This window comes from Gymnoscopelus microlampas, assembly GCF_963454915.1.
Source record: "Gymnoscopelus microlampas genome assembly, chromosome: 7".
NCBI lineage: Eukaryota > Metazoa > Chordata > Actinopteri > Myctophiformes > Myctophidae > Gymnoscopelus > Gymnoscopelus microlampas.
Genome location: NC_139944.1, coordinates 38997356 through 39012462, shown reverse-complemented (window position 1 = coordinate 39012462; position 15107 = coordinate 38997356). Strand labels below are relative to the sequence as shown.

General features: G+C 40.3%; 1 protein-coding gene across 1 annotated transcript; it reads left to right on the top strand.

Annotated features, from left to right (window-relative positions):
• Positions 1–3130: 3130 nt before the first annotated feature.
• ppp4r2b (protein phosphatase 4, regulatory subunit 2b) lies at positions 3131–12540 on the top strand. The gene is made up of 9 exons (XM_084061461.1): positions 3131–3243; positions 5422–5503; positions 6212–6382; positions 9142–9235; positions 9322–9359; positions 9486–9560; positions 9662–9802; positions 10094–10395; positions 10954–12540. The coding sequence occupies exons 1-9, from the start codon at positions 3207–3209 to the stop codon at positions 11313–11315; spliced, it is 1302 nt and encodes a 433-aa protein (XP_083917587.1). The 5' UTR covers positions 3131–3206; the 3' UTR covers positions 11316–12540.
• Positions 12541–15107: the final 2567 nt, after the last annotated feature.

Sequence of the window (15107 nt, the reverse complement as noted above, 5' to 3'; positions counted from 1 at the left end):
CCACTGGTTGAGCCAGTTGGTATGTGTAGCACATGAATGTGGTCGTAGTTGACACAACATGGGCTTGAATCCAGCTCATATATCTTTCCTTTGTTTCTCTCCACTATGCTCTCTGATAAAAGCAAGAACAGTAAAGCCTAATTTATGCTCCATTGTACGACCATGTATAAATAGATATTTTTCCCCCCTGCATAACTCAAAGCAGTATAATACTCATTGCTATGTTTCCTGATGCCACCTGTACAGTTTTAAACTGGAATAGATACAGTGTAGTATAACAAATGTTACGCTAAACATTATGGTAAGTTTTTTAAGTGTTCATCCATCTTCTCTGTCCACAGGTTCTCATGGCAGAAGGTACAGCTAACAGAAGCCAAAAATGCACCGATGCATAGAACATACTGTAGAAATATGACCAAAAGTTGAACTTTGCCGTTACCTGGCATATTAAAAGGTCTTATTCCCTAGCATTCCATTAATTTAGCATACATCCACTGATAGTTTTACCGATATTAAAGCCGGTTTGAGTTCATGCTTGCCTAGATCAGGGGGGTCCCCAGATGACAATGAAGTGACAATTTAAGGACTTTTACGACTTTTTAAACCTAAAAAGAAAGAAGGAAAATAGACCATTACTGCAACAAAGGTAATCAACAAACTATATTATAAAAACTGGTCAAACACTGGCCAAACTGTCAAATAATATAACAAATTGTTAAAATAGCCGATCTACAAGAGGCGTTGTGAGGTGTTGTGAGCTTGTAGATCGGCTATTTTCACAATATTTATCTGTGGAACCGAGTCAAACTAAATTTAATGCCTGAACTCCTACAATTCCAAGTGCTTGTCAGGGTGGGGGGTCCCCAGTTCAAATATGATTATTTTGGGGGGTCCACAGTTCAAAGATGATTATGTTGGGGGTCCCCAATTCAAATATGATTATTTTGGGGGGTCACAGCCTCAAAGGGTTGAGAACCACTGGCCTCTAGATCATTTGCTGAAGAGATGGACCCTATCTCCCAACTCAACCTGGCATGTCAGAATATTTTATTTGTCCAGTTCCAGTACATAATATAGAATGGTTCATTGACTGAATTTCCATTTAGGACATGGATGTATAGCATGTATATCTTTGAGGATGCTTTTGGACATCCAGTGAGATTTCACCTGAAAACCATGAGAGGTGCTGGGGCCACTACAGGGGGAAAGTTATAATTTTGCCCTCTGGTGGTTGTTTTAAAAGCTATAGCAGATGAAAAGTAACTAACAACAATTCCCTACCACGCACGCACGCACGCACTCGCACGCGCACACGCGCGCACACACACACACACACACACACACACACACACACACACACACACACACACACACACACACACTATATATATATATATTTTTTTTTTTTTTTTTTTTTTAATTTTTTTTATATATAAAGTTTTATAGCCGTTAAAATAGTTAACACATTTTTTTTAAATAGTTCCATCTCTACTTTCTTTGTCAGCAAAAAATATATTATCCACTTGAAGGCGAAGTTAATCATTGGCCTTGGATCAAGACTATAATAGGCCTAGATGTATTTTATTGAGTCTGGTTTAAAGGCTTTAGCTTTATTATCTGAGATATGCAAACGTCAAAATCAATCAAATACATCTATGATGATCCAAGGATAGTTAATCATTTTAATTAAACTACAGATTAACCTCGACTGCGCCCAGCTTACATTCTTGTGCATGACTTTATTATGCTTGTTTGATCGACCGTAAGTAAGATATTGGCTTATTTTGGATTGAAGTCTGAACCAACAGGCATCTCGCCAGCGCCATATTAAAAAATGATTCTCCCTCTCTGGAAAAGTAGAACTGCCTGCCTGTCAGTGCTGCCAGGTTTTGCGAGAGAAACATCAACCAGGTCTATCAAAACAAGCCCAAAAGATGCGAGCCCGTCGCCCTTCAAACATATACATTGGCTTAGAAAATTTGAAAATGTGGAATATTTGTTTTAAACATTTTAACAACAACGCATCTTGTATGGAGGTCCCTGGCATAAAATATTTTCAGATGGGGGTCCGCAGACAAATGCATATACATTTGGGGGTCCTTGACTTGAAAAATGTTTGAGAACAATTGGTTTAAAACAACATTAGGAAACAACCTGCGACCTGCTTGCAATGCCAGCTTTGTAACAACTGGAATAAACGACTGTTCCACAGGAAATTGGTTGATTCCGCTTTCGAAATTAAAGCTTACCTCTCTCTGTCCAGTAGAACCAGTAGAACACATTAGTTAAAAAATATCAGAATAACATAGTTAAAAAATAAGCAGAATATCAGCTGGTTTGTGGGAACATGACTTTATAATTATTTTCCCAATACTTTTTTAATGCCTCAAAACGTCTACAAGAAACACTGTTAATTGGCCACGGCATGAAAGCATTTATTTATTTACACTGCATTTTTTTCTGTCCTTTCTTTCTTTTTTCTTTTTTGGTTGTCATAATAAAACAAATAAAAAAATAAACTTTGTAACATATTATTATTCAACTTGTATTTTACTTTGAAGTCCACTGACCGGAAGTCCAATTTTCATTCGCGAAGACTGAGAAGACTTGACGCTGGCAGTGTTGCCATGTCTGCTTATTATGAGCGACTTTGGGCTTGTTTTTCTGTAAAGTTGCTTGTAAATATTGGTAGTTGCGGGTTGCGTTTTTTTGGGCTTTGTTTATAAAGTGTGGTGGCTTATTTGGGCATGTTTGTAAAGTGTAGTTGATGTTTTAGGCTTGCTTCACAATTGTTAAATCATTTTAACCAGTGGTTCTCAAATATTTTCATGTCACTGACAGACCCCCAAATTAAGATGTATTTGAACCCCATATGATCTGAAAATGTTTTGTGCCAGGGAGCCCGTGCCAGATTTATGTTGTTAGAATGTTCCAAATATTCCACATTTTATAAATGTATTTATAAAATGTTTATAATTAAATTATATGTATTTAAAGTGTTCATAATGGCCTAATATGCCCTAGTAACTAGGGCCTAGTTTCTTCTTTTGGGCTTGTTTTCCTAGACCGGGGTTGCTTGTCTCTCTCGCAAAACCTGGCAACGCTGGCTGGTAAAAACGCAGCTACTATACTAGCATCAGTAGCTACGACGCTAGCCGCCGCCAGTCTGCCTTTTCGCATCCAGAAGACTGACAGAGGGCGACGACATGATGGAAATTGACTCACTCCAAGAAGCGCTCAAAGGTCACTTGAACCTCACGCCGATAGTTTTCGTGTCGAGTCGGAACATACGTGTGTTTTTGCGCTTCTGCGGCGCTTATATCTGTCCGAATTGATGGATTGTAGCGACCCTCGATGCTAAGCTAACTGTCGATAGCTAGACATGTTCGCTAGCAGGGTTGCCAGATCTGCTTATTATCATTTCCCTGCAAGATTTTATTTGTAAATAGCCGATCTACAAGCTCACAACGCGTCGCATCGCAGCTATTTTCAAATAGCTGATGTATATGTTAAAGTGCTCATGTGGCCCCATAGTCGCTTCTTTTGGGCTGGTTTTCCTAGACCTGGTTGCTTGTTTCTCTCACAGAATCTGGCAACACTGTTCGTTAGGTACCATGTTACCGGCTAATGCTAATATTGCGAGCAGTTTTTCACGGAAATGGTTCAGCGTTGCCAGGCCTGTTTATTATAAGCGACTTTGGGGCTTGTTTTTTTTCCGTAAACTCGCTTGTTAGCAGTGGTGGAAAAAGTACTCAAATGTTTTACTTAAGTAAAAGTATCAATACGGCAATGTAGAGATACTCTGTTACAAGTAAAAGTCCGGAATTCAAAATGTACTTGAGTACAAAAGTATGGCATCACAATGCACTTAAAAGTAAAAGTACTAAATGTTTGAAAATAGCAGATCTACAAGCTTGTAGATCGGCTATTTTCAAATAGCTTATGTATAAAATAGGGCTAAAGGGGTAAATGAATGTTTTATAATGTCATAATTTATATCTGCAAAGTAACTAGTAACTAAAGTTTTAAAATAATTGTAGTGGAGTAAAAGTACAATATTTTCCTCTGAGATGTAGTGGAGTAGAAGTAAAAGTACTGAAAATTAGAAATACTCCACTAAAGTAGAAGTACCTCAAAATTGTACTTAAGTAAATGTACTTAGTTACTTAACACCACTGCTTGTAAGTAACGGTGTTTTCGTTTTTTTTGGGCTTTTTTCTAAAGCGTAGTTGCTTATTTGGGCTTGTGTTCCCTAATGTTGTTTTAACCCAGTGGATTAAACGACATCCCGTTTGTCTGCGGACTGATCATATAACGTGCCACTGGTGCCAGTCGACCCATGTACCAGATTTGTGTTAAGTTTTTCCACATTTGTTAAAAAATGTTAAAGATCATTTTTGGAAAAAGCCGATCTACAAGCTCACAACGCGTCGCACCTGTGAGCGTTTTTTCCAACTCATGGTCACTAAAGGCCTATAATTGCTTCTTTTGGGCTTGTTTTCACAGACCAATTGGTTGCTTATTTCTCTTGACAAAATCTGGCAACACTGAAATGGTTAGCTTTGTATGCTAGGCTAGGCAGCTAACCTTACTGAGTATTTTGTCAGTTTCGACAGAGCTAACAACAACAGTCTTGTTATGATTTGTTCCACATTATTAGGTTGTTATTATCTTAAGTTGCTGGTGCTCAACCTTTTAGCTCATGTTGGACAATTAACCATTTGATGTATATCCTCTCTTACTAGCCCACAGCTAGCTAAAATGAACTAGCAACCGAGTTAGCTAGCTACACCTCCTAACAGTTGCTGCCTTTAAGCCTGTTAGATGTGTTATGTAAATAGCGACCGTTTTCCAGGCAGTGTATTTTTCTGATTAGCCAGATGCTTGTTTAGCTCAATGGTTCTCAAACTTTTACATTTCATGGTCTCCCCTTAACTCTGACAGTATCCAAATGGACCCTAATTTGTACACTGTCAGAGTTGCATACTTGCCAGGGTAATTTTTTTAGACCCCTTAAAGCAGTGGTTTTCAACCTTTTTCCCGTCAAGGACCCCCAAATTGACACAAATCAGCCCACGGACCCCCATTTGAAAAGATATGTAAGGGACTCAACCATTTTGATTTCTTGGGGGTCCCAATCTACACTGTATCATCATCATTAGTGTTCATTTAACTGAGAGACACATAAGGGTCAATTTGGTTCCTAACTATTCATTTGGCTGGGGACCCCCTGGAGCCCCCTCAAGGACCACTGGTGGTCCCTGGACCACTGGTTGAAAACCCCTGCCTTAAAGGAACCCAGAGAGTCCCTGAGTTGTCTTCCTGACTGCGTTTAAATCAAAGCCCATCCATCTGTGGATTGCTAACAACACCCATGTGAGTTTATTGTCTCAGTGACTTGTCTTGTCTTCCTCTCCTCAGACTTCGATAAGAAAGGAAAGAAGGAGCCCACTCCTGTCCTGGAACAGTTTCTATGTCATATTGCCAAGACTGGAGAGACCCTGTAAGTAAGATCAGCAAATAAAACACAGCTACCCTTACAGTCATGGCCTAAAAGCCCCAAACACACAAACACTGGATGATTCTTTGGATAAGTAATAGCCCCTTTCGGGACCCTGTTTACCTTTTTTACATTTGGGAAGGCGATATCCAGGGTCCCTTGATGCTCAAACCACTCTCTCTCGTACTCGCGGCTACCACTGTCTGGTCTCGGGCTAATAGCTCGTCGCTTAGAAGTTGCAGAGATTTCTCAAAGGTACCCAGAAAAGCAATAGTAGCGCGCCCGAAAGCTGCATTAATCCGCACGGATCGGCGATGCCGTTTAACATTTTTAATAATTTAGTAAAACTTAAGCTCCTCTCTCACACGCTGCTCCACTGCCCATGTCCCGCCTCCCCGTGTTGTGATTGTCATGCAAGCATGTAGGAGCTCGCCAATCAAAGGCAGTAACGTAGGACACGCAGCTTGTCAGTCACCGCCGTAGGTGTTAAATCATGCTCAACATTGCATTCAATAATATTGTTGAATTTCAGAGACTGGCTTAAAGTACGTTTTCCCAATGTCTGAATATTTCTATATACATTTTCATGACTGTTAAAAAATGTACCTCAAATATAGTTATTGCATTTTTATGCATTTGCTGGACCAACTGTCCTGGAAACTCCCGGATCATGTTGATTATCATCACTCTGCGTACCTTTTGTTTCTCCAGGGTTCAGTGGTCTCAGTTTCAAACCTACTTCCTGTTCAAATTGGAGAAAGTGATGGATGACTTCAGAGCCTCAGCACCCGAGCAAAGAGGGCAAGCCAATCCCAACGTGGAGTCTATTCCATTTGAGGATATGAAGGAAAGGATACTGAAGATAGTAAAGGGATACAATGGGTAGGTATTGAGTTACAAACCGCAGTCATTTTTTCAGCAGTCTGTCGTGTAATCTGTGTATGTAAACATAGAACCAAAGGTACAGAATACATTGTGTTTAGTAGATCCATGTCTCTGTTGTTGTAACAATGCTTCTTCTTGGCAATACATTTTATACCGTTTGGCGTTTGTAAAGCTTGTTTGTTTTGTGGGATGAGCAGCACAGCAGAATAAGTAAATGCCAATTAAGCATTGGCATTTGGCCACATCTTCAACCCACATACACAGCTGCTCTTCCCTCAAATGCATGTTCCTTACAAATGGAACCATTTAAAAGGGAAACAGGCTTTCCAACGGTACAAACTAAAGTAAGGCTGGGCAATTAACCGAAAATATCCAATAACCAGTCTTGTTCATGTAGGTTAATCGAATAAGAAGCAGGAGTGTGTGTGTGTGTGTGTGTGTGTGTGTGTGTGTGTGTGTGTGTGTGTGTGTGTGTGTGTGAGAGAGAGAGAATGATCTCACAAAACGTTTGGAAACATATTTCCCGTTCAATAATACCAATTGGTATTGTATTTTAAATATTTTTTATCGTTGATTAGTCACCTTTGCAACAAGATATAAATCGTAAGGATCGTGGAATTAGCAACACAGCTGAAATATTGGGGGATTTAGGCAAATTCTTTGGGTGCGCTACCCATATGTTTAGCTGTGTTGCTCATTGCACGATAATTACAAGTTATACCTTGTTGTAAAGGTGACTAATAAACAATTAAATTGGTATAAAATACAATACCAATTGGTATTATTGAAGGGGAGAAATAATAGGCCCAAGTTAAGTTTCCGAACCTTTTGTGAGTGTGTGTGTGTGTGTGTGTGTGTATGTATATATATATATATATGTGTATGTATATATATATATATATATGTGTGTGTGTGTGTGTGTGTGTGTGTGTGTGTGTGTGTGTGTGTGTGTGTGTGTGTGTGTGTGTGTGTGTGTGTGTGTATGTATGAGGACTGGGATATCACACAACAATATTTGACCTGAGAACAGTGAGAAATTGTTTTCAAATGGATTTTGGTTAACGTCTTTAAGGACATGTACTCAAGTACTGTACTTAAGTACAATTTTGAGGTATTTTTGAGCAGTGCAACTGCTCCTATAAGAGGGTTTAGGACCCCTCCGTGGTGAAAGTTTTTCTTTCCGCCGTGAAAATTTGTCTTTCGCTGTGACGCCATGCTGTGGAAAACACGCCCATAGGCTAAAAAAATAATCACACCCAGTGCTGTGCTGTGATTGGCTAGCGAGACACATGATGAAATGAACTTCAAACTTCGCAGACGCGCTGTGATTGGCTAGCGAGATGTATGATGAAATCAATAATAATGAAAAAAATGTAAGCACGTCACTTCGCAGGACGTGCTGTGATTGGCTACCGAGATGCATGATGAAATTAATAACTCATAAATATCACCGCTCACTTAACACTGGGTGTGATTTTTGGGGCGGTGTAGCCGCCCCCTATAAGTGAGTTTTGGACACCGACCAAAAAATGTGTGTACCCCCTAACCCTTCCATTGTTAATGCAAATCGATTTATTTGAAAACTTTAGTTACTTTGTACTTTGCGGATTTTGATTTATTACAAAACATACAGTAACCACTTTAGTCCTATATCGGCCATTAGAAAATAGCCGATCTACAAGCGCGATGCATTGTGAGCTTGTAGATCTGCTATTTTCAAAAGATTTGTATACATTTGAAAACTTGAAACATTTTGTATAATGTACTTTAACTTTTGGTACTTTAAGTACATTTTGATACTTTTATACTTTAACTCAAGTACATTTTGAATTCCGGACTTTTAATTGTAACAGAGTATTTCTACATTGCAGTAGAGTGTGTTGTCGCTGTTGTTTTATCGTCGTTTAATTAATTAATAAAAAGAATCCGCATGTGACCCGCACCGCATCATAAAGTCCCGGCCCTAATATATATGTGGGTGGTGCACACACACACACACACACACACCCTTTTTGTAATCGATTACTCTGATTGACCACCTTGTATTATTAAACCACAATGGTGGTGTACAAAAATAGCGAAACGGCCAATCTACAAGCTCACGTGTTGCTCGTGACACTTGTAAATCTGCTATTTTCACTTTTTTAAATAGCCGTTCATTAGTTGTAATCAAGGCAAAAGTTTAAAATAATGGTGATATTCATTTTAGTCATATCGCCCAGCCCTGTTGCCAAGAAGCATGGTGGTTACAACAGAGACATAATCTTCCAAACACATTGCCGAACGTATTATTATTACTACTATGATTTTACCATCCTTTCTTCTATTTTCTTTTTACTGGTATTCAAGCTGTTGGGGAAGCTTGAAGTACAAGGATTCCATTGCCTATATAATGCTGCTACCCACTGTATTGGATGATAAACACTTTGAACCTTCACCTGTGTTAAAAAGTTACTGCCAATTTGACATTTTAACACAACAGCGCCATCTACTGAAGTGTCCCATGTTGCATACAGTCCAGTTTTGGGCAAATGATGGATGGTGCCTGACTCATGTACACAAATGAATACTGCCTCCAGATTGCTTCTTATTTCATTGGACAGAAGTGTTTTTAACCTGGGCACTCCCAGTGGCTCTTATTCTCTAAAATGACAGTGGAATAAGGCCAATGCAAATCACCCTGGCAATTCTTGTTTTTATTTAATGTATATCTGTCTATAAGGGAAATATCTAAACGTTTCTTCCTTTCACTTCAGAATCCCATTTACAATCCAGCGCTTGTGTGAGCTGCTCACAGAGCCCAAGAGGAACTACACAGGAACAGATAAATTTCTCAGAGGAGTGGAGAAAGTGAGTGTCTTTAATGTTCTGTGAACTTAAAAAAAATGCACTCAAGAGTATTGTCACTGAATTGTAAGTGTTTTGTTTCCCTCTAGAATGTAATGGTGGTTAGCTGTGTGCACCCAACTTCAGAGTAAGTGTGGCAGCTACTGTGTGTTTGTAAAAAATAAATAATAATATGGCATTGCTGTTGCTGCAGCAGAGATTACTGCTCTGTTACTTAACACTACCCTTTCATTTGAACCTCTGGCTTGTGCAGGAAGAACGGATGCAGTAGTGTAAATAGAATGAATGGAGTGATGCTTCCTGGGAACACGGCTACATTCACAGAGAGGTAACACTGTTAGATTCCTTCTTTGATCCAAAATGTACATACAGTCAGTTCTCTATTATAATTGTGCTTGTGTTTTGCCACCCCAAATCTTCATCTTGCAGAAAAGTGAATGGTCCCGGTACTCCGCGGCCCGTGAACCGACCAAAGGTTTCTCTGGCCAGCTCCTTAGCAGCCAACGGGCTGCCCGACAGCACTGACGACAAAGACCCTGAAACAGAGCAAGAAAGTGACAAAGAGTCCAGGTCAGTTGGTAGCAAAGAGAATAGGTTGCAACTAACATCCCCAAAAATTTCAAGTAATCTATGCGATTAATTTTAAACCATACAATGGCAGTAATATATTAATAGGATGATGATAAAAAAGAATCTGAAACCGACATCTTACTGTTATTGATGTGTTTTACCGAGGAGTGAAACATTTATCTACATTTTATAATATGGAATAAAGAGCAAGAAATTCATTATTTGAATAGTCTCACCACTAAATGGAAATGGAATGATATGCCCTGAGGTTGTGTGTTGTTTGTCTCTCAGCGAGGTGTCTGCCTCGGGGAGTGGTCCCGGCAGCTCGGTGAAGAACAAGCACTCTGACGACGACGACGAGGAGGAAGACATGGAGGCCGAACAGCATGAAGTGAAAAGACTTAAGTTCGCTGACGACGATGAAGACGAGGAAGAGGAAGAAGAGGAAGATCAGGAGGCGGATGCACTCGGTCCTACACGTGCTGCCGATTCCCTGTCTGATGAGGCAGAGGCCATGGTCCAGGAGAAGGACGAGAGAGACGGCGAAGAGAAGGAGGCCTCCAGCGAAGCTGCTGGGGTCATTGAAGACCAAGGTAAGAGTCGTCATGGGCACACCGACTTTGGGCTGATACAATTAATGTAGGCATTTAGTACTAGTCACACAGAGTGAACTGAATGAAAGAACAGCAGGGTAATCGGTCAAGTTAAAAAAGTGCTACGGAAACAATTGCTACAAAGTAGTTAGGATAGCAGATAAATATCAAACCTAGCATCTATCTAATAAGATGCCATGGCATAAACCTCCTCTCTCGTTGAAACTGCTGACTCCATGTGTAGTGCAGGAGACGTGGTTGTCTACACCCTCCCCTTTGGCGGAATTCTATCATTCTATTGTGTGGAGGACGTGATATATATTCTGACGTACAGCAACACTTCCCAATTTGTTCTGTTTCTTGAATACTTGCCTTCAAATGCTCTGGGAAATCCTCTGGCTGCTTATGTAGAATTATTTGTCTGATTTGTCTTTTACATGGGCTGGCAGTTTTCTCAGAGCCCGCTTTCCAGAATTGTACTTGTCCCCGCAATAGAGCGATCAAGTGAGACTTAAAGCCTTTTTTCTAAATTTGAACCCCTGTCTGCACCCCTCACAGAACCAACCAGCACACAGTCGGAAGTGACTGCAGGCCCGGACAAGGAGGCAGAGAAGGCAAAGAAGGAGTTGCCATGCAGCTCCCAGGAGGAGGGCAATGACATGGACCAGTCTGAGCAGCAGGCTCCCGCGGGTGTCCTGCAGAGCCCAGACAACAGCGTGGATGGCGAGGAGAGCAACAGCGACCCAGTCAGCAGCAGCAGTAGTAGTAGCAGCAGTAGCAGCGAGGAGAGCGCCGCAGTGGCCAGTGAAGACGCGAGCCCTGCCCCCTCCAGCAGTACGCCAGAGCCCCCCGTAGAGGGTGCAATGGAAAGTGCCAGCTTGAACACTGGGACCAGTGACGAGCCCATGGAACAGGACTAGGCTGAAGGCCTCTGCAGCCTTTCTGTGACCATGAAACACCTCTGTCCTCAAATCCAGCCTGACTGTCACTGGTGAGGGGGAGAACTGCACCTCCTACTCAAGATAAAAACAAACGCCTTGTCACGCTTTTGGACACTCTTCCAAAATGGCTACTTGGCATCGATGTGGGCATACAAATACATTTAGATTTTCTTTTATTTCTTTTTTTTTAACTGGAATATTTTTACTTACCTTCTATTATAAAATTTTCCCCGGAGACGTGTGGGTCTTAAAAGGGATTTGTTTCAGCCTTGGTTTAATTCTTGAGGATAGAGATCTTTCTTGAAGATGGAACTGTTTAGGATGCTGTGTTTTGGTTTCTCTTTCTCTCTCTGCCACTCCCAACAATTTGGCTGTTTTTGACAAAGTAGAGGTTTGTGTTTCGTAACCCTTAGTTCCAGTGTTTTTAGTTTGCCCTCTGGATTTTTCAGAACCACATTACAAGGGTCAGAACAAAGCCACACCATCAGCCACTTATTATTTATCGTTCTGGTGATGGACTTACTTGCATCATTTCAGTTTTTGAAGCGGCAGCATCAGCACATCCCTACACACGCGCACACACCACAACTTTTGTCTTTGCTCAAGTGCCACCAAGGCTTTTATTTTAAATTATTTGTACTTGTTTCCTTCATTGTTTCCTCGTGCGATGGGAGACATTGAAGTAGTTTTGTCCATTGTGTCCTTATATTAATTTTAACCAACTTTTGCTCTGATTACACTACCATCCCCACTGAAGAATACTATAACATTGACCTTTTGAAGAGGCATCCTATGTAACATGCTACCTTTTTGGATGCAGTGAATCACCATAATTTATATGATCATTTCAGCTCAATGACTTACTTTTTTGGAGTACGTTTTATTTTGTCTGCAAGTTCTTGTTTCCAAAACCAGCTGTAAGTACAAAGACGACTTCCGCTTTCTTTGTATTGTGATGTCACCACGTCGTTCCACTGACAGATATCAAGTGCAGTTACTGGTTACAGTTCTACACCCGTTTCTGCAGCTGTACTTTTTGATATTTAGAATTTTAAATTTCTGTAAAGTAGATTTTGTAGATTGTAATACAGTATGTGTTCACTGCCTTTGTGAAACCATATATAATTGTATAATTTCTGTGTATACTCTGAATGCTTTTGCTTTCAATGCGGTATTCAGAAACAGCAATAAATGTTAACATTTTTATGTGTGGTAGTCATGCTTACTTGGCCAGTGAGCCATTATGTTTCCCTACTGAGTGTACAGTGTATGCCTTATACAGTATGCTAACATTCTATCTACCCCATGTCGGATCACTTATTTTTTTTGTTTTAATTTCATTTACAGTTGCCTCTGTTTTAATGTGGCAGTGATGCTGAACACACCTCACCAGCAAGTGCAGGTGGTTAGAACCTTTGGATTTACCGTGGGTGGCGCATGTTTATATACACGTGTATGCTCCCCCTCCAGTGTGAGCAAACTTCAGCTGTGTGACCAGGCCATCTGTGACATTGATGGGCCTTCTGTTGAGCAGTAAGAACTTTGCTCTACAAAGTGTGCCAAAAAAGTTGATAATCCCAGGTCAATGTGTTAAAATGTTTTTCCCAATGTCAACTAGAGGCTAAAGAATGCACAGTGTGAATTTGATATGGAGAGTCTGGAGACGGTGTATTAATCAAATTGGACTATTTCCCCAGAGAGTTTTGTGGGCACAGGAACTACTGTTGGGGCTAGTGTAGAAGCTTGCCAATTATATAGGTTTGTGTATCTGTCTGAATCCATTTTGAGCCCTCTGTACTTCCAGGAGTATGTCTACCCTGGATCAACACTTTTCTAACTAAATAAATGGATCTTCACATGTGCCTCAGCACCAAGCCCCAAAATATGTTATGAGTAAATGTACAATATCTGCTGCTGCTATTGTCTTGGCTGCTGAATTTGCCCTGGCTCTCTGAGGAAATAAGTGGATTGCCTAAATCCAGCCGCAGGAGGGACTGTTTAAACATGTCTTTGAACAGATTTGTCTCCAGGGAAATAAATGCTAGATCATCTGGGGAATTAAGAATGGTGTGACATAAATCGAATCTTAATTGGACCCCTCCTCCATGAATGGTACTGCCTCTAATTGTGATTGTAGGAACGCTGACGTTTGTCTGATTTATGTTTGTCAGTGGTACAGTTAAAATATGCAAGATTGCATGCCAACCATTCATGCTGTTCTTCAGGCCTTCAGAGTTTACAGCAAGGTTACTTGTGTACCCAGTGCCTATGCTATGATGAAATGCAAGGTCTACACACTGCAGTGCTATTGCCTTTGGCATTTCTGAGCTGTCAATCCTGCCAGTCTTTGATGTCAGATCCCTGGTCCCTGAGGAGGAAAATTCATTAGTTCAGGATAAAAGCTTTTTAAAAAAAACATCCAGGCGTTATTGTTAGATATGCACTGAGAGAAGCTTCATTATATTCTGGTCCTGCTGACAACCAATAGACACCACAAAGGGCCATGGCAATGCTGAAAGCCTAACATTAACCCTTTTATGACATGCCAAGACTTTCAGAAAGTACAATTTTTCTCATGTTTTCTCAAGAGTATGAAATGGAGTAATCAAGTAGCAAGGGGTTGGTGATATCAAGTGTTTTTTTTGTTTTGTTTTTTAATCTTGCACATGAGGTGTCTGCTTACAGATTGCTTTTGACATGGTGTTGGAACTAAGGCTGAGATTAAATAGAAATGCATCTAACCACTAATTGCACGATGGCATATACAGTACATGATGCATTTTACATAATATGACTCTGGCCCTAAAACACTGGCTTGTCAACTGCTGATGTTTTTGTTTGTCTAAGATTTTTTAAGTCAGTGAAACCTTCCAACACTTTAACTCTCATGGACTCGAGTCGATAACCTTTACTGTTAACGTTAACTGTCAACTCCAGCTATATGGTTTAAAGGTGCAAACCTCACAATTAGGAATTATTTCTCTTCAAACTGCACCATCTTTTTCTGTGAAGTCGATGTAGGTTACTGCATCAAGGAATTAGCAGCGCAAGTTTCACAATACACAAGCCACATGTGCTAGCCCGATAAGTAAATGTTCAAAATGGGATTAATGAAACTTTGGTTTCATTTTTTTCCCTTCCAGGCGCTGATTATGATGAGCTTTTTGAGAAGAAGGCATGAATAATCCCTTTTACAGGAGTCATCTGGCTTTTAGGATAGACAGTAGACACTTAGAAGTTTCAATTAACCACTTTCAACCAAATAAAACAAAATGTGAAAATAGCAGATCTTGGGCTTAAGTGGTTAATAGAACTGGTTAACACTTGGCTATTTGGCACCCCCACTGAACTTGCACAAAATTCAATGATGAGGCTTACAGAAATACACTGTATCTTACAACATGTGACCTGTTAAGTGTTAGTTTATTATAAATGTCTGTTATTTATGTTTCAGGTACTTGCCAGTTGTAGAAATGCAATTGTTGTAAGGGGTGGTCAAAATAATGTGGGTTAAGATTGAAATTACACTGACGACACACTGTTTACATGTGCAACAGCAACACCTGCTGCTGCTGCATCACTAATAGACAGTGCACACAATCAGGCAGCAGCACTCGTAATCTCTGTGTCATCCAATAGAGGGTACTGTTTAGTTTCCAAGCCATAACATGTTTCAGAATGCTGTCTGAGATCTCTGTTTGATGCAGTGTAGAGGCTGTGACACATTCAGCATGCCTCCGCATACAGCAGAACTACAGACAGTAACCTCAT

Excerpts from the sequence above, each read along its gene's own strand:
- ppp4r2b (XM_084061461.1), top strand. The coding sequence starts at position 3,207 with ATGATGGAAATTGACTCACTCCAAGAAGCGCTCAAAG. Across the intron at positions 6,383-9,141 it reads ATAGTAAAGGGATACAATGG|AATCCCATTTACAATCCAGC; the intron begins GTAGGTATTGAG and ends CTTTCACTTCAG. Across the intron at positions 10,396-10,953 it reads TGGGGTCATTGAAGACCAAG|AACCAACCAGCACACAGTCG; the intron begins GTAAGAGTCGTC and ends CACCCCTCACAG.